We start from the raw sequence: 20,091 nt of genomic DNA, 5'->3' as shown, positions 1-20,091 counted from the left end.
TTTCTGGAAAATTATTATCCAACCAGTTCCTCACATTTCTATGAAAGTGGGCTGGACAACCGTCAAGTTGAAACCAAGCCGCTAATCTTGATTCTACTGGAATATTTTCCCACATATTCGCAAGCTCTGCCATTAGAAATTGTAAAAAATTTTCACCACTAACTCGTTCTGGTAAGAAATAGGGTGCAAATAGGTGATTATTATAAACTCCAAGTCAAACATTAACACTAAATTCTTGGTCGAATGGGATGTGGATTTTCGTGGCCCATACATGCTGGTTATGAAAGTTTACCACGCCCCGACGACTGAAACACGATTCATCAGTCCATAATATGGTATTTAAAAAGTCTCTATTCTGCTCAATTGAACGAAGAATCCATTGGCAAAAAAATAACCTTCGCTGTTCATAACCTTCTCGTAAACCTTGGACGGGTTGCAAGAATTTTTGACTTAGAAAATCGAATTGTGCGAGCTGCTATTCGACTGCTTGTTGTTGGATTCCTATCAAATTCACGAAGTATCCTCCATGGCACACTTTGCTTTCCACAATAAAGAAATTACAGTCTTTTATGGTTATGCTTGTATTGAAACGAGTAATTGGAAACCAAAACTGTCATTTAAATTTTCTAATCCTACCTAAAAATAGGAGTTGGGTGTGTGTTGAATTTATCTAATCTTAGAAAATTGCTACAAAACCGTAGTAAGCTTTTTATTGCTATATCAAATTTTTGCGATTTCTTCCTGCATGAGAATGTGTTTTATTTTTTTAACCGGAAACGGTGCCTCGTACAGCAAAAAGTCAAGAGACCGAATTTGCTCCAAATTGAATAAGGATTTGAGAAGTAATTTTTATTGTCGGAAAAACCAGTGGCGTATCATTTTTTCATCTGAAAATATTCAGTCTCGCTGCAATACGGAGGCCATAGGTAGAATAGAAAAGAAATGATATTATGCAAAAAGTGCTCCTTGACGCTCAAAAACTATGTCTCAAATTTCATAAAAATATTTCAAGCAGTGTGAAAGTTATTAATAAAAAACATTTTTTTTTCTATAATTTTAACACCCCGTATCTCGGAGAGGAAACATTTCTCGACATATGTTCATATGACAAACTAGGGCTTATTTTTGATGTAGAATACGTGGTTAAAATTTCTTGGTTATGATCTGGACAACCCTGTATTTGACAGCGTCTGTTTCGAAATAGCGACCACCCCTGTTGGCAGACGCTTACGATTTCAATTCAGTTAAGATCCTAGACCATTTTGACACAACATTCATCTTGGTAACTATTAGGAAGTTCCAATCGATTTTTTCTCATCTTTTCAATTTTTTTTATCCCATAAGGCGACCACTCACGCCCGGCAGACGAGCGGTTTCAAGTTTTGGTAATAAAGTTGAACCAAAGTGCCAAATCAAACCTTTGGTAACTTATGAGGTAGTTGTTTTCGCTGCCAGCTCTCGGACTACAGGACATTTTCTGGCATCTCAGGCAGCATGATCGAAATTCCTCAAATTAGCATTAAAAAAATTTATACATTTTAGAACAGTGCTTGTACAATTGTTCAAGGAATGAACAGCGGCACATTTTGGGCAGGTCATGGTGTTAGAACATTTTGATTGACCATGATTAAAGCCACTATATTTGTAACAAATCATTAATTCAGTTGCATCATAAACGGCACAAACGTCAAAATTCACAAAAATTTTCCCCGCTTTATAACCATAGTATGAGTATAGGCATCCATCTCAATCACCGCCTGAAAGACCTCGGAATTCTTCTGTGTGGGCCAAGTTTTCAAAACACTAAAATCGAAAAGTGCTGGGCCAGCTTCACACACATAGGAGCAAGCAATTCATGATAACAAACACATGGTTCAAACTCCCACTCCGCCGGAGGCTGTATACCTGGAGGTCACCTCGCGACAGAACGGATTGTGTAGTTAGAAATCAAATCGACTTCATATTTGTAAACAAAAGGTATCGAAATAGCTGTAAGCCAGTTAAAGCCTATCCAGGAGCTGACATACACTCTGATCATAATCCCATTGTCGGTGTATTCAAGATAAAGATGAAGAGACTTAGGAAGAGTAGCGTACGTAAGCATGATCTGCGGAAACTAAAGAATTAACGAACAAGTAAAAACTTATCTAAATAACGAAATCAAATCCCTGTCAGACCCGAACCATGACTAACTGAGTGCACGATAATCTAGAATATCAAAGATGACTTGCTACAGACTAATACAATGAAAAAGAAACCCTGGATGATCGACCAGATTCTGCAGTTGATGGAACAACGAAGAAAAAATGAAGACGATGACACCGCATACAACAGCACAAACAGAATCATTATAGTCTAAGATCCCACTGCAGAATTACTACGTTCATTACGTACAGAGACAAACACACATTTTCACATACGTTTATGGATAGGAGAGTACACTGATAACACCGCAGCCTGTCAAAAGTGGCCGAAAGTAATTTTAATTGAATTAATGTTAATAAATATTCCAAGAGAAATTTCGTTCACTCCGTTTTGAAATAAAATATCATCCACATCATAACAATGCATGTAAAGAATACTAAAATCCATAGCTGCCGTTGCACACTCGGCCGCAACTACCTCGCAGCCAGGTGTAAGCAGGTAACATTTCGATGTATTTCTACGTTCATGACGTACACGGATGTTTTTGATATCAAATTAAAGTTAATTTTTTTTCGAATATGATGATATATGGCTGCCTGTGAAAAAATGGCCGCAAGTTAGGTCTGCCATCTGTTAAAATAGCGCGATATCCGAAATAAAATGAAAGAGATGTTGAATCAACAAAATTGTAGGACTGTGAATACATTTTTCTAGGTTGTTCACTATCGTATATTATCTGCATTGTATCTAGATAAGTCTGTTATTGTCTTGAATTTCAGTTGAGAGTTGAGGTAATAATTCTAGTTCAATTAATGATTGTTTTTTTCAGTACTGAAATAATGAAACATCTAAATCGACATCTATATCAATAAAGCTCAACTGTAGTTACTAATATCTACCAGTTTCTCATCTTCTAAATATTCTTATTGCCAAATTGATTATTGTATTGCTTCTATTGAAGCATGGAGGTGAGATAAGTGTGATGTTTACACATACACGCAAACTGGTATGAAACAATAATATAAAACGAACTTGTTATTATGTCATCTCTTGTCATTGATTCATGAGAAAGTTGAAAAAAACGAATACATTCTCGATTAAATTAATATTCATTAACTTTCGCCTCATATAAAATTCTTCTCAAAATTTGTACAAGAATTTGAAATAAATCATCATTCGAAATCATTCAATGATTCGACGTCAAATATAAAAAAAAATAAACAATATCTTGATTGTCATTTTCGAACTTCTAATTCACGCATGCGTATAAGTGGATATCAATATTGGTATAATAGATATATGAAGCGTGGACGCTCACTGAGGCCACAACGAAGAAATTGGAGGTATTCGAGTTGTGGTTATACCGTAGAATATTGAAAATACCATGGACGGACCACATAACAAATGAAGAAGTTCTTAGCAGAATGGACAAGGAAAGGGAAGTGATTAATACTGTGAAGGCACGAAAGCTCCAATACTTTGGTACACATAATGAGGAATGAAAACAGATCTCACTTATTGCGGACTATCTTGTAGGGGAAAGTAATAGGAAAACGCAATGTGGGTAGAAGACGAATCTCATGGCTGAAAAATCTTAGAACCTGGTTTGATATGAGTACAACTGAGTTGTTCCGAGCAGCAGTGAATACGGTTAAGATAGCATGTATGGTAGCCAACATCTGAAACGGATAGGAACTATGAGAAGAGAAGCTTCTTCAGGATTTCTACATAATATAGATAATTCTCAGATCAAAATACAGTTGAATATCAATACCCCCTGAACATTACCGAAAGTGAGGTTACCTATGTGACCGACTTCAACAATAATACATAGCCTACTTCTGGTATTTGAAAATAAACAATTTTTCTAATTACCAAAGATACATTTTGAATCATATGTTCTTTATTTTTATACCATTAAGATCCACACATAATCTATATATTTTCCTTATTTCATTATGAGATTACTTTGGCCAAAATATGAGGCCACATAACAACAACAACAATTATATTCCCAGAATTTTCAATACAAATATACAAAAAAATGAGAAACCGTCAACAATAGAAAAAAAAAACAAAACAAATGATACTATAGTGTTCACATAGGAATAGTTTAAAAATTCTGAAATCGAGTAAGGTTCGATATCTATAATTAAATTTGTGAGTTCTTTTTTAAAATTGGTACAATTAACTTTATTCAAAATATTCTCAGGTACACTATTTTAGAATTTTATACACATATACATAGTGTTTAATGTATTGGAAAGAAAAAGGGTACAGTACGTCTTGTATTATTATGATTTTTTGAATCCCCAAAATAATGTGGATTTTTTTTCATAAAAAAGTATGCTTTTCAGAACGTATAGTCCATAAAAAGTGAGGATTTCATTCTGTCTGAAATTCCCTCTGCAAGTTTCTCTATATTTTAGATCAAGCATAGATTTTCAAGCGTATTTTTGAATAACAAATAATTTACAGCCATCAGAACCACTACCCCAAATCACTATTCCATATCTAAGTATGGAATCGAAACTTGAGAAATAGATGGATCTTAAAAGTTGCCTGTCTACACGTCGGGATAATACTCTTATCACTATTTAGTTTTTTACTCAACTGATGTGTATGTTCGGACCGATTCAATTTATTATCGACATGAACTCCCAAGAATTTGGTGGATTGTGCCATTTCAACGATGGTATTATTGAAATGGATATTTTCTGGAAAATTTTCCCTAGATCTATTAGTCTTGAACATAATGCACCCAGTTTTATCCACATTGAGAAGGAGCCCGTTTTGACTACACCAATTACTGATAAGATCAAAAACTATCCGCGTTTGTTCAATGCAGGATTTTATGTCTTCCTTGTGCATTTGCGTCATCCACAAACATAAGAATATTAACCAATGTTTGGACAACACTATAAAGTGCTGAAGGTAAATCATTTATTTATAAAATAAAAAGTAGGGGCCCCAAATACTCTCCAGAGGAACACCCATATTAATAATCTCATCTTTGGACGTGTGAACCTCATCACCAGTGGTAATTGAAACTCTCTGCATTCTATTGCTCAGGTAACTACGCAATAATTCAAGTTGGTTGTCACGAATGCCATAAAGTTCCAATTTGTTTAACAATTTCTGGTGACTCACGCAATCAAAATCCAGAAAAAGTCCATTAGGCACCTCACCCTGTTCAAGCGTCTCAACAATACTTGATGTCAACTCATAGAGAGCCGTGGTGGTGCTTTTACCGCGCAAGTACCCATGTTGATTTCTTGAAAATACCCCGAATTTATGAAAGAAATTCAACAAATGGTTCACCAAAATTTTTTCAAATACTTTTGAGAATGAAGTCGGCAAGCTGATAGGACGATAATTGCGGTAATCAATAGAATCTTCTTTTTTGTGAAGAGGTTTTATCACGGCTAATTTGAGGGCCGATGGAAATGAACCCTCGGTAAAAGCACTATTGATACTTTGTGACAAAGGCTTAGCAATTATATGAATTGATTTTTTGATAACTGTTATAGGTATGTCATCATAACCACAGGAGTTTTTACTCTTCATTTTCTTGACAACATTCATCAACTCTCTTTCGTCTACTGGAAAATAATAAAAATATTTATTTTTGCGAATATCATATTTACCCTCCGAAACATTGGAATTCTGTGAATTTTCCGAATATATGCTTATGAAATAATATCTCAAGTTATTTACAAAGACCTCTGGATCACCACCATGATTCAGGACATCTCCCTTATTTCGATCTGTACCAGTTAGCCTGCAGAGTATATTCCAAGATGTTTTGCACTTATTTTTACTTTCCGAAATCAGTTTCCTGAAGTAATCGATTCATTTTCTGTAGTTCCTTATCATACCGAAACTTCATCATTTTATAAACACTCCTATAATCCGGATTATGTTCAGAAATAACAAATAAGGTATTTAAATTATTACGGTGCTCCTGAACCCAGGGTGAGATGAGAATTCTGAATTTGCTATTATTTCTAATTGATATATTTGGAAATGAACCATCAAAAATTCGTTTATAAGTGTCTTGGAACTTTTTCCACAAGGTGTCAACATCAGTATCGAAATCAGTTTAAAGCTTATTATTTGAAGAAACGACAATACAAATTGAAAACTAGCGGCATGCAGACAATTATTGAATTCTGAAAAAAGCATGCCCCTAATTTTCAATTAATATGTCTGTAATTTCTAGACATTAAACTATCATCTCAAACGTTTTGGAGGAAATCTATGTTTCCCCAGTTAGTGAGCCTTCATAAAATTATGGCCCTATCAAATGACCAGAATCGGCCTGATGTCTTGTGAATTTTCATCAGACTAGTAATTTCCATTTGATCTAGTGATCGCTTACGAAATGTCATAATAAAAATGGTATGCTCCTGAGAAAAAAATTGACAGCGCCGCGATGCACGGCTTTTTTATTTTTCACATCATTTTAAGCTCATCTTGAGGCAACATTGACTTGTACAAACCGTACATAATTTTGAACCAACTTGTATGATGGTTATTATTGAATATGTAAGTGTACGGTAATGGGAATTAGGAAGGTGAAAAAATCAGCAAATCTTGCTAATGCCAACGTTTCGCAACATATATTGTCGCTTCTTCAGGGCAAAAAATACAGATTATCGTGAATAAAAATGACAACACATACAGAAGAACACAAATCAACATGAATATAATAAAATAGACAATTGCAGAGTCACCATCCGCACTGAGACACACTTACCAAAGCCAAATTATGCTTTCAAAAAATAGATGGTACAAGAAGAGACAGCAAACAGTGATACATTGAAAAACTTATTGTCGTGTAGCGCGTTCGACATCTGGTTCTGGTTTTGAAAACTTCCAAAACCTTCTCATGTATGGAACTCAAATTATGAGTGTCCACTATATTATTAACTGTTTCGTTCAGCCTCTTAAATATCATTTCGCTAATATTGCGCTTTAACCAGTTCTCCTTGCTAAAGCAGTTTTTGAGTCTTTATTTCTATTAGCCTCGTTGCAATCATATCTGTGCGGTCTGATTCTGTTCTTTAAAAGTTGTTTAGTTTGACCAACATAACATTTAGGGCAATTCATGCATGTTATCCTGTAAAAGAGATTGCTACATTCAGAAACCAGCGTTCTATCCTTCAACCTACTGAAGAGAGAACTCGACAAACGAACATTGTATGGAACGAGTTTCATATAACATATTGAAGGATAGAACGCCGGTTTTTGAATGTAGTAATCTCGTTTACAGGATAACATGCATGAATTGCCCTAAATGTTATGTTGGTCAAACTAAACAACTTTTAAAGAACAGAATCAGACAGCACAGAGATGATTGCAACGAGACTAATAGAAATAAAAACTCAAAAACTGCTTTAGCCAATCATCATTTTCAGGAGCAGCATCAGTTTGATTTCGACAGTTTCAATATTTTGGATTTTGAGGACAACTGGTTAAACCGCAATATTATCGAAATGATATTTATAAGGCTGAACGGGACAGTTAATAATAGAGTGGACACTCAGAATTTGAGTTCCATATATGAGAACGTTTTGGAAGTTTTCAAAACCAGAAAACGATAAGGGGTTCGGTCTGTTATCTGATAGTGGGACATATGTGGGTGGCACTGTGTATGTTCATTTGAATTCTGTCTCTTTCAGTTGACAAATTTCATTCGACGGTTGAAGTGATGTCGAACACCCTACAAGACAATAAGTTTTTCAATGTATCACTGTTTGCTGTTTCTTCTTGTACTATCTATGTGTGTCTCAGTGCGGATCGTGACTCTGCAATTGTCTATTTTATTATATTCATGTTGATTTGTGTTCTTCTGTGTGTGTTGTCGTTTTTCGTTTTTATTCAAGATATTCTGTATTTTTTAGCCCTGAAGAAGCCACAATATATGTAGCGAAACGTTGGCTTTAGCTGAGATTTGCTGATTTTTTCACCTTCCTAATTCCCACTAACGTACACTTACATGATGTTAAGAGGAAGTGAGCTTTTAAGTTTTGATTATTGAATATCTACTTACTTCAATGATGGTTGATGTAAGGCCGTCAATGTTGCATGAATGGTCAGTGATATCGCAGATAAGTGAAAATAGTCGAACAACACTGGTAGGTGGTAATGTAGGCCGTCAATTGGTGAAAAATTCAATTGAAGTAAACGCGAAGACACCAGAACCATGGTGACTGGGGAAGAATCGCTGAACCATAATTCTACAGCTAGAGAAAACTCGACCTTCTCCAAAGATTCCTTCAAGTTATTCCCGTCAATGAGAATATGACATCTAAACATAACAACATCCTTCAAAGTAACTTCTTCGTTCCTGTATAAAATTTGAAATGGTCTGCTAGCTCCATAAGTTCCGATAATAACTCCTGAACCAAGGCTTGTTGCGATTTCTGGCGTTAATATCTCGATCTCTGAGGTAAATTTTGACGTCACACGTAGCGAACATCGAACTTGGTACATGCTGAAAATTATAAATAAACATAAGAAAATTCAATGCAGTATGTATCAGTTAAAGCCTAAATTCCTCACAATACTACACAATAGAACTTCATATCCCTAGAACAATGCAAGAATAGTATCTAAGTTATGTGCCGTATAATAAGAAACAAAAAACATTCTAATTATTACTTTATAATTAAGACAAAAACAAAGCCATAGTCCATTGAAGAATGATTAACGATTAACATCCCAGTAGATCTTGAAAGTTCAGACACAGTTTAATATCTGGTCACAAGAGATCTTCAAAAATTTCTCTAGTTTCAATCATAGAACTGGAATATATAATATAACCAAAGAAAGTATTTCAAACGAAGAAATTCAGAGCATTTCAATCAGCATTCAAAATTTATACAATTATGTTTCCAATTTGTTCGAATAAGTTGAGAATATAAACAGCTGTACCAAATTCAAATTATCTTCGGTCAGTGCATTGATTCACATATAAAAAGTCTATAGATCACTGTTTATTCATAATACCAACTTCCGCAAAACAAAATCTCAACTTATGACCTATTACCAACGCAAATTCGATTCTCCATAGTCACCCGTGATGTCAATCACTCTTGAATATACTATATTATAAGCTTTGTTTCGGCTCAGAAATTCAGTCAGTACCTCAAAATAAGACGAAAAGTTGCTATGGATTCAAGCGCGGAGACGCTCCGTTGAAGAGTTTCGTTGTTTCAAAGATGAGGATATGATTATGGATTAATTCAATTCTTTCAAACGATAGACAGAGACGAACAAATAGAATTTTGCAGTGATATTTCAAATAGAGATGCACCTAGAACTCAATATGTCACCGATCCCCCAAAGCTAAAATGGGATGAAATCGGCACCCTGTTTTATTTTCCACCATAAATTTTCATCCAAGTTCATCCAAAAATATGTATTTGAAGGACCATTTTTTTTTGAAAACTTATTCCCTTTTAACTGTGTTCGTAAAAAAATAAATCAGATCCTTTGGTCTGTTTTTGAACAACACAACGGTATATTTATTATTTGAAATTCAAATTATTGAAATGGCATAATAAGTGAACAAATCAAGCACACACAAGTTAATCGTTTACTATGATGGTTCTTGACATTCGAAATACCTAAAGCAACGAGAGATAATCATGGCGGTTTTTGATTGGTTGCTCAGAAACAGAGCAAAGGACATATTTTATTTTTTACCTAAATATGTACATTTTTTCGATTAGAACGCAGGAAGAAATTAAGTTTTCGAATGAAATTCTCTTTTCAATACATAATTTTTGATGTTGAGATCAGAAGCCTGTGAAAAGTTGTGGTATAAAATCAACCTCTAGCTATGAGGGATGAGTGAGAATATTAGTGTCAAGTACATCTCTAATCGAAGAGGTCCAAATCAATCCTCCTCCTTAAATCCCGGAGCGAAGATGGCACCACTCATCAATGTGCTCCAACTCTTCTTGCACTCGAAAGGGAGCCCTCCAATCGTGTTTATTACGCAACAACCGTTGCATGGATTTGAGAATTAAATAAAGGACCGTTCAGATTAAGTCCAACAATAATCCAAATCAGTTCAATTACATAGCATCGATTAATATGAACCTCCACAAATAATACGATATCAATGGAACTATCTAACCACCATCTCTCGGAGCACCAAAAGAAACTCCATTCCATTGATGAAGTATAGATGCTGACCATGGTCTAAGTCAGCAGCAACACATGGAGGTTGAGAAGGAGATTTGAGTTGGACCTCCGTCTTGCCAGGTGGCGCTAGTGTTTATTACTAATTCATCGTCCATTTGCTCAAATAAAGGGTTCATAAATTCGTTCAATTTTCATCGAGGTGATTTTGGTCAAATAAGACGGAAACCATCATCTATCATCACCATCTACTCTCCCTCAATGGTAGGGAATGTCTGTTGATGCTCCGAGTGATTTTTATATCAATGGAAATTATGTATCTGAATTAGTTTCGATCATATTTTCTTTCGTGAATAGAAAATACATTCTATATTTGGGATATTGCTAACTACAATTTCAAAAAAGAGAATAGGAGATTTTCGACGAGAAACTATGTTATTGTGAAAATCATTGTGTTTATGTTGAATTTAATAGATATACTAACAAAGGAAATTAACACTTGACTAGTTTCACAGGTTTTAATTAAAATTTCAGGCAATTTGGTTGACATGCATGTTTCGGGTTTCATCCCATTATCAAAACTGATCACTGATCACCAAGTGATAAGCGAGGAAAATTTAGGTCTGAAAAAACAATCACAAATTGAGACAGCATTATAACCTCCACTGCCAATCGACTTCCAAAAGAATAACAGCCTTATTATCTGAATATTATTTGGATAATATATGACAGTAAGACAACTGTTTTCACAGACCTACAATTTGGTTGAATCAACATCGCTTCTGTTCATTTCCGTGGGTTTTATGTAGAAAACATATAATATTCAACTTGTGTTGTGAATCCAACCGCCTAGTGTTGCAATATGATGAAGTTCCATGAATTTCGACTTCTAATAATTAAAAATCAACGTAATGTGAATCTGATTTCAACCTGATTCAAACCAATATCACTATATTGTTAGGTAAGGTTGAAAATATTAAAGTGATTGTAAAGAAAAATCATTTCATTCCTGTCAGTTCATAAAACCATGTATAAGAATGAGATAGAACTTATCAGGCATTTTTTTCCCAATATTTCTGCACATACTCAGAAGTCGATTCCAGCTATAGGCTGGCTTCAGTTTTCGAAGCCTCATTATAGTCCAGTAACTTTGTCGCCTGAAAGTATGGGGTAGTATGCGTCAAATCCGGTAGTTCTGATTTTTTGCAGACTTGTTTATGATGTTGTTCTTATGAATAATCCAAGTTTGTGACCTCGAACGCCGAACGCAACCTTGTCAAAAATCGAAGAAACCGAGAAAAAAATCGTGCTTTTCTCAAATTTTGGCGATTATCACCCTGAAGTACTAGTTTTCGAAAAAACTTCTTCAGGACGTTTTTGAAGTAGACTAAATTTGATAGAATATGATACCAGAAGTGTCTCTGCATAAGCAATAGTTTTTGAGATTAAGGCCCTCTTTGCTAGGATCCACTTACACTTATAGCCCGTTTGCAACAGCCGAGAATTCTCTACAAAATTCTCGCAAGAAAACGGCAGAGATTATTTTGTATGCATCTGAACAGAGAATTTTACCGAAAGTGCGTATGTAACGGTAAAGAATTCACGGCGCATGAATATTCGAGTAGATTCTCTAGAGAATTCTCGGCTGTTGCAAACGGGCTTAAGCGGTACCGCTTAATGGAAACTTAGGGACACCGACAATTGGCAACGCTGTAAAATTATTAAATTTTTAGTACATTTGACTTACTTGAGGATTTAAAAAGAAGAAATTTCATATCTGTTTCCATGATCTGTCAATATTTCATTTGGTCTGCTGCCCATCGCGTGAGTGCCGTTTGAACTCAAAATCTACATAATGTGTCTAATCCCAGAATCTCCAGTCTTAGCGTGGGTTTATGTTTTTTATGTAAGGAGACTTTGAATGAAGGTGAAGTGCACCTAGTGAGGGAAAGAGGTGTAAAAACCTTTCTGAGTTGAGTGTTTCTCTCATATAAAATAAATAGACGGTTCTTGAAGGGTGTGAATGAGTTATATGTATGTGCACAGTGTTTGTCAGATAAAAAACAACAATCTGAAGTTGATTGAAGCAGCTGTTAGCAGTGAAAAATCAAATATTACGCCATCAAGGCCGACGAGATCTGTCTCTGAGCAGTTCAATTTCAGAACACTGTTGTCTATGTGGAGGCAAAATAACCGAAGAGTTCCTTGTGGCAGAAAGGAAAAAGAGAAGAAGGCAGAAGAACGGAACAATCTCATTCTCTCAGTGCAACATTCTTGAAAGCAGCTGAAACAACGTTGTGATGATTGGGCTCTTGAAATAAAAGAGCGTATATATGAGTACACAGATTTGGTAGCCCGTGATGCCCGATATATTTGGTTTTGCCAAACAAAGCTCTACCAGGTACCACCAACAGGAAGGTCCAGAGGAAATCGTCAACATCCCTCTGTTGATAAGACCATGGAAGAGATTTAATCATTTCTGGAAGAGAACGCCACAAGGTCTCAATCCCAAAATGATTACCAGATATGCAGCCCCACAACACCTCTTGCAGATGATTTCTTGTGGTTGCACGAAGGGTTGTGGAAACGCGTGCAGCTGCAGGAAGGCAGGATTAAAATGCTTATCAGTCTGCAAGCACTGCAGCGGAGCCTCTTGTGACAATATACCTGATTTTGCAGAAGCAGATATCCCAGAAGGCGACGATCTGTCCGAAGTCGAAATGTAGGATGACTTGTGGACACAAGAAGTCGATCATTCATCACCATCCCCTGATGGAGATATGCCATCATACGTCAATCTAGATACGGACGAACCTCAAGTGGGACCCTCAGAGAGGGCTAAATTAATCAATTTTTTTGATTTTTGACATAAATCTATTCCGTAACGAATAAAGTTATCAATTTTTGTTGTAATTATCTTTTTCACTTCTTTATTCGTAGCTTAGCTCAAACATCATGGTTCACACTTCTCATTCTTTTTCTTCAACATCCCATCATAAAAGTACAGGGCTCCAGTAGTATAATCAGGGTCAAAATTCATTCAAAACGAAATTCTAAAAAGATGATGAACTTTGAAAGGCTTAATCTCGGAAAGTATTGAGTCTACTAAGATAGTTCTGGTATCATAATGTGGCAAATTTTGTCAACTTTAAAAACGTCCCAAAGGGGGTTTTCCGAAAATTAGTCCTTTAGGATGATAATCACCAAAATTAAAAAAAAAACACAATTTTTTCGCGGTTTTTTCGATTTTTGACTAAGTTGCGTTCGGCGCTCGAGGTCACAAACTTGGATCATTCATTAGGCCAACATTATGAACAAGTCTGCAAAAAATCAGAACTACCTGATTCACGCATGCTGTGATGTATAAAGTTACTGGACTATTATAGATATAGAATAAAATAGATATATGAGCATCACTCATTTATTAGAAATATTGAAAATTTAAAGACCTACTTTCTATGCAATCAGTTCAAATCTACTTTCCAAATCCTTGGTTGATTTATTAATTAAAGATGTGTTTAATTGAAAAACATACTTACCCTCTCTGAAATAAATCGACATTGTAAAATTTATGAAGTTCCACGGAGAATTCAATCGTCGATTGAAGTTCACACATAATATTTCTTCAATGAAGGACGTAGTTGCCTACATTTCTGGAAAAAAATCCATAATAAAGTAACAGATTTGTTTGTTTCAATGGATGATAATTAGGTAATATCTACGGGATAATCTAATGGATATTGTAAACGCGAACTTTTGTATGGATGTGTGATGTGTGGATGTTTGGTCTTTCACGCAGAAACTACTGGATGAGTTTCAATGAAACTTTACACTGATATAGCTTATAAATCATAAAAGGACTACAATTATTCATGACGATAGATCTATCGTCCTTTTCCTCCAAGTTACAGGGTGATTCATTGTTTTTCTCATCATTTCAATTAGGTGGCACTCATGAAATGTCGTTAATGTCATAACGCCGTTGCCACAACTAACATCAATTTTTATTACGAAAATGCCGAAAGTGATTGAAAAAAGAGACAGGGTTTCAGAAAGTGCTATTTAGAATTCAGGTCCGCTCATTCAAATAGTTATACCCTGATATTCTAAAATCCACAATACGTCACAATCAGAAAGATTGTGAATGAAGAGGATGACAAAGAATTTTCTTCTATTGGGAGACCCAAAAAAGTGGTGATATTTGAGAATTTTATGTTTGAGTGAATTAATGCGAAAAGCTTACTACTGGATTTTCGATAAATGTCATCGGAGAATAAGTTCCCTAAAATGGATTTTTCTATTTTTCATTTGACTTGTCCTATACAATGTAAATCTCTTAAGGTACTAATAAATACCTATAATTATTATTATTACATCAATGTATAAAGATGAATAGCCACAAATACGCGCAAGTTGCACTGTTGTTTATTCATGTGAAATTTTTGTTCAAAGGTGAAGTTCATCTTAACTTCAAACTTCCTTCAATTCATTTTACTAATATTGATGCAAGATGATTTTTGTTGAAGAATTTAACATTCCTTGTAATTATCTGTTAATTCCCCCAGGAAATACCCATTCAAAACCACTGCATCATATCCATTTAATCTTCGAGTTAATATTTTTGAAATCTACAAATGATGTAAGCCAAAGAAGATAACGAACATAAACTCTCCTCAAGCTAGTGCATATTATGATATTATACTGATCTCTTGTATTTTCCACGCAAATAACTAGATTTGGTATGACTTCAATCAGTTTGTATAAACTTCAATTATGTTCGTCACATATTTTCCGAAGAGATTCGACATTCTGATAAAATACGTAATAACAGAAACTTTTACGTAGAACGGGCAACATAGCGTTGATTTAAAACCCAAAAATGTTTTGACAAGCTTCATAACCCCACATTTTCGTACTATACAGAGTGAAATGTGTCAAATTTCCATGGCCAACCGACTGCTAAAATAAAAGTGAATGAAGTATACGTTATTTGTCCGGAGTGCTGTCATATTTGACATAATGAGAAGTGTCGTATTTCAGGTACGGCCTCAAAAAAATTAATAATTAGATTTCCAGGCGAAACAACACGATGTAAGTATATCAATATTTAAAAATTTTATCCACAAATTTGAAAAGACAGAAAAAAAATTAGTTTTTTTTAGATGGTTTGTTTATCCTACGAAATGCAAATTTCTTCCAACCTCATTCACGTTCAAGATGAAGTTTTACTTCCTACATTCCTTGTATTATAAAAAAATATAAAACTGGTCTGTAATCGATTGAACTTTTAGTTTTTATAACCCACCTTAATACAGGGTGCTCCGTTTTTTCCCTGTTGGTATCAACTTTCTTATTTTAAATGAAACACCCTGTATATAATTGCATTTTTAAATTCCTTGTCAAATTATAAGGCACCTTTGGTTTGACAACCATGGTCCTATATAGAACCGATTCTGAGATATTCGACTTTTTCCTAAAATTTTGACAGCTGCAGGTGCTCACTAAAATAGCTGTTACTAGTTTTCTAATGTGTGTATCAAAACCAAATTTTGCCCAGCTCTTTTCAACATATTGGATCATACGTTACATCTCTATCTTTAGCAATCTGATATACAGGGTCTTCAAAAATTAAAGTTAAAAATTCAAATAGAAGTTCAATCAGAACTTAATTTTTTCAAATGGCAACCTATATTTTTTTTCTCGTGCGTCATGTAAAGCAGGTTAAAATGAGCATTTAATTTCTTTCTGTAATAATAATAATAGTTTCAGAAATATGGACGAAAAAGTGCATTTTCCCGTAAGAACCAACGATAATTACTTATAAGTGTTTCTACTATATAGTTGGCTTTGATTTTTTCGATAAATTTAATTAACTAGATTGACTAATGGAAGACAACATAATCAGTACTCGCCCTCAATAAAATTAAATTATTTCAATTTTAAAGGGAGACTCAACTAACAGATACATTTTTGACCACACAAAAAAAACTCAAAAATACAACATTTGATAAGTGCTTTTTCCATAGCTACCATATTCTATCAGCTCAATTAATTAATTATCGTTGGTTCTTACGGGAAAATGCAGTTTCTCTTCCATATTTCTGAAACTATTCACATTACAGAAAAAGTGTAAATACATTTTTTGTTCATTTTAACCTGCTCTACATGATGAACAAGAAAAAATATAGGTTGCCATTCGAAAAAAATCAGTTTTGATTGAACGTTTCAACAATTTTTGAAGACCCTGTATATCAGATTACTAAAAATAGAGATGTAACGTATGATCCAATATGTTGACAAGAGCTGGGCAAAATTTGGTTTTGATACATTCATTAGAAAACTAGTATAAGCTATTTTAGTGAGCACCTACAGCTGTCAAAATTTTAGGAAAAAGTCGAATATCTCAGAATCGGTGCTTTATAGGACCATGGTTGTCAAATCAGAGTTACCTTAAATTTTGACAAGGAATTCAAAAATGCAATAATAAACAGGGTGTTTCATTTGAAATAAGACAGTTGATACCAACAGTGAAAAAACAGAGTACCCTGTATTAAGGTGGGTTATAAAATTTCAATCGATTTTGTATTTATCTTTTTCCTCTAGCTCCTTTAGTTTACACAATAAGGTATAAGGACACTTTAACTCGGACACCCTGTACGTAATAAAGAGAAAACTGGAAGACGTGGGTGATATCTTGTGTTCAAAAAGATTTATAAAATAAATGAAGAACCGTATTCCGAAATTCATTTCATTCGATAAAACCGTTTGTGAGATAGAACTGAAAATAACATATCCTGTATCTTTCAAACCGAGCCGGTTCGGAAGAAATGGTAGAGAAAAAAAATGTTCTATTGACCTTGTAAATAAAAGTTAAATACTCAAATTACTTACAACTTAGTTCTCTTATTGAAAGACAAATAACTATTGGAAAATAATCATTCCTCAATCATAAAACCACACAACGAATCATCCTTTCATATTCTAAATTAATATGATGCTAATGAAAAACTCAAAACAATAGGCTAACATGAATATGCTACTTTCGTTACAAATCGGATTATGAAATCAATTTCATGGGAAAACATTATTCGATTAGTTTCTTCTAAGATTCAAGGAGGGAATCATCAGTTTCTCAATCCTGACATAATTAACAAAATAAATAAAGAGGAGAACATTCAAATACTAGAACGTTTTATCGTTTATTATTCAAATCCGAATATCTCCGTTATTGCTACAATTTTGCAACCCCAAGCAAAGGGTTTTTTTAGGGTGAGAAGTTCAATTGACAGGTAGGTCAACCGTATCTATCGAAAAGGACCGATTTTCATTGAACTGTAACCTATTTGATGACTTCTCTCCGATTGAATAGGAATAGGGGGACTCTGAAGCATTAACACTGAATCTAAAAATATACTGACCTTTTCGTATTCGATTTCCTCACAACGAACGAGTGAAATTCAATAACAACCGTCGATACACAAAACAACATGAATGAACGTACTTATTTTTACATCGACAAAAATATATGTTTTCATTATACTAATTCGAATGATGGATTGAGGCACTAGTTTCTTATAAAAAGGATAAAATTTCAGTGAAGGAATGGAGGTGGGAAACTCTGCCAGGAAACCAATATTTCACTCTGTCCTATTTCAGCATTAGGATGTTTGGATGGCTGCAACTGGCGCTCACGATAGGAACGATAAAAATAATCCCAAATCTTCTGAAATTACCTCGAGCATCTGTCAAATCAACGATGGAGAAGTCACGGATGAGAGTAGAATTTCCTTTATCGGGAAAGTGTTCTATTGCTCCGTGAGGGTGACGTAGGTGCCTCCTTTTGTTTACTTCTTTCAATAGAGGAAAAAAACTTTTGATTTTGACGGCGTAAAATTCTTACAGTTAATATTGGAAAAACAGTTATACCTCCTCAATATGCAAATGAATCAGTGCTTTATATTTCACATAATAACATAAGGATAATATAGAACATGTAGTGAAAAACTCAAAGAAAATGCCTTAGAACCGGCGGATAAGAAAAGCATATTTGATATATCTGCATACAGAAAGGAAATCACTCATGGAATAAAGTACTTCAAATCCTTAAATAAGAAAATCATAAGAAACACTGGCGGACACGTCAAATTTTAAATTCAGTGTTGCGCTTCAAATATACAGGGTGATTGGCCCAAGTTCAGCAAGGTCCATCCTCTTTATCGAATGGAACTTTTTATTCCATATTTTTTGAAGTCTCTTAACAACCTGATCTCGAAACACTAATAATGCTTGGTCTATTATGTATAATCCCGGGCGAAATATTCATTCATTTATTCAGTTATTTAAACATTCCAATTGTTGAAAATCTGATTCTGAAGAAATTTCTGGCGTTGTGTCGTCTTTTAAGGTTCCTTTGAATGTTTCAAACTATGGCTCCTCAAGTTGTTGGAATTCAATCGGAACATATGTTCCTGAAGTCTTCACCGAAATGGCCCTCTATAGCTCTATAAGCAAATATGAGGTCTCCCTCCCGTTCAAATCTGTCACGTTAATCCAGGATCAACTTAAATCTCGGATTAAACCTGAATTGAACAACCGAGCCTAAGAACCAAATGCAACGGATGCTGAAAATGGTGGAAGGATTCTCGGAATATATCAAAATGAAGTTTGGACTGGAAAAATGTCGACTTCTGAACATAACGAGAGGCCAAATAGAAGATGGTACATTCAAACTCGAGGAAGGTGCAGAAAGGACCCCGCACACTTACTTATGAAAAGCGGGTCCAGTGAATTTTCCCCATTTTTACATATTATATTTATATCAACCTCAAGAACAATATATTAGATTTTCACGGAGGTCTTACATCCGGTTTGTTCTACCTCAAAACTTATCTGTAGTTGAGATTGCTGTCAAGGAATATAGGTTTCCATTCATTATAATTATTATGATAGGTATTGACGGTGTTTTTATTCAGGAATCTACAGGATGGACATTATTCGGTGTCACTAATCTCCTCATTTCGCTATCTCAAAATCTGTTTATATAGAAAAACAGTATTATCATTCCAGGTTCTTGTATCTATGAGCACTCTAAGGATGCATATTTTTTTAAATATTATACCATAAAAGTATGTCGACCTTTGTGAAAAATTTCACTCGTGTATAAATAATTAAAAAAAAAGATTGTTGCCAAATCATTCAGGTTTTAGTTCAATATACACCATTACTTGAAATAATAATTATCAACAATTTACATAAAAATGTAATTCTAATACTTCACGCTTCAAAACAGCCAGATTTCTTTTACCGACATCATCTTCTCTATCTATTCGTCTGAGGTTATTTAATGGAAACTCATGATCACATAGGAAACATGCATATCTATTTCGCGCATTCATTGCTGTCTTTTCACATTTACTTTCTATAACTCTATACCAATAATGGTCACAACGATAAAAAAAAAACTAACTGAAAACTACTTAACAGAAGGAAAGCTAACCAACCGTTTAAACAATCACACCAAACGTCACTTTGAAAGATCGTAGAGCAGCCTACAAAATTCATATAAAATCAAATAATCGACAATAATCTCAACTACAGATAAGTTTAGAAGTAAAATTGTATGAAATCCGAATTTAAACCTGAATAATTTTACAACTGTTCTTTGTACATACATCATGGTATCAACCTGGAATGAAATACTGTTTTTCTATATAAACAGATTTTGAGATAGCGAAATGAGGAGATTAGTGACACCGAATAATGTCCACCCTGTACATTCCCGAATAAAAACAC

General features: G+C 34.5%; 1 protein-coding gene across 2 annotated transcripts in view; it reads right to left on the bottom strand.

Annotated features, from left to right (window-relative positions):
• The window catches only part of LOC123310232 (protein FAM135A), an 89,546-nt gene extending 71,550 nt beyond the window's left edge, over positions 1-17,996 (bottom strand). The window contains exons 1-3 of one of the 2 annotated variants that reach the window (XM_044893689.1): positions 17,718-17,985; positions 13,839-13,952; positions 8,201-8,644 (exon numbers count right to left, since the gene is read on the bottom strand). In XM_044893689.1, coding sequence (XP_044749624.1) covers positions 8,201-8,644; positions 13,839-13,915 — 521 coding nt within the window. In that variant the 5' untranslated portion in view covers positions 13,916-13,952; positions 17,718-17,985. Of the gene's footprint in view, positions 1-8,200; positions 8,645-13,838; positions 13,953-17,717 lie in introns of both variants that reach the window. The other variant, XR_006537348.1, reaches the window with a different exon arrangement.
• Positions 17,997-20,091: the final 2,095 nt, after the last annotated feature.

This window comes from Coccinella septempunctata, chromosome 1 (genome assembly GCF_907165205.1).
Source record: "Coccinella septempunctata chromosome 1, icCocSept1.1, whole genome shotgun sequence".
In the NCBI taxonomy this organism is placed as follows: Eukaryota; Metazoa; Arthropoda; class Insecta; order Coleoptera; family Coccinellidae; genus Coccinella; species Coccinella septempunctata.
Note: the sequence above shows the minus strand (reverse complement) of the source record. Positions and strands in the feature narration are given on the sequence as shown.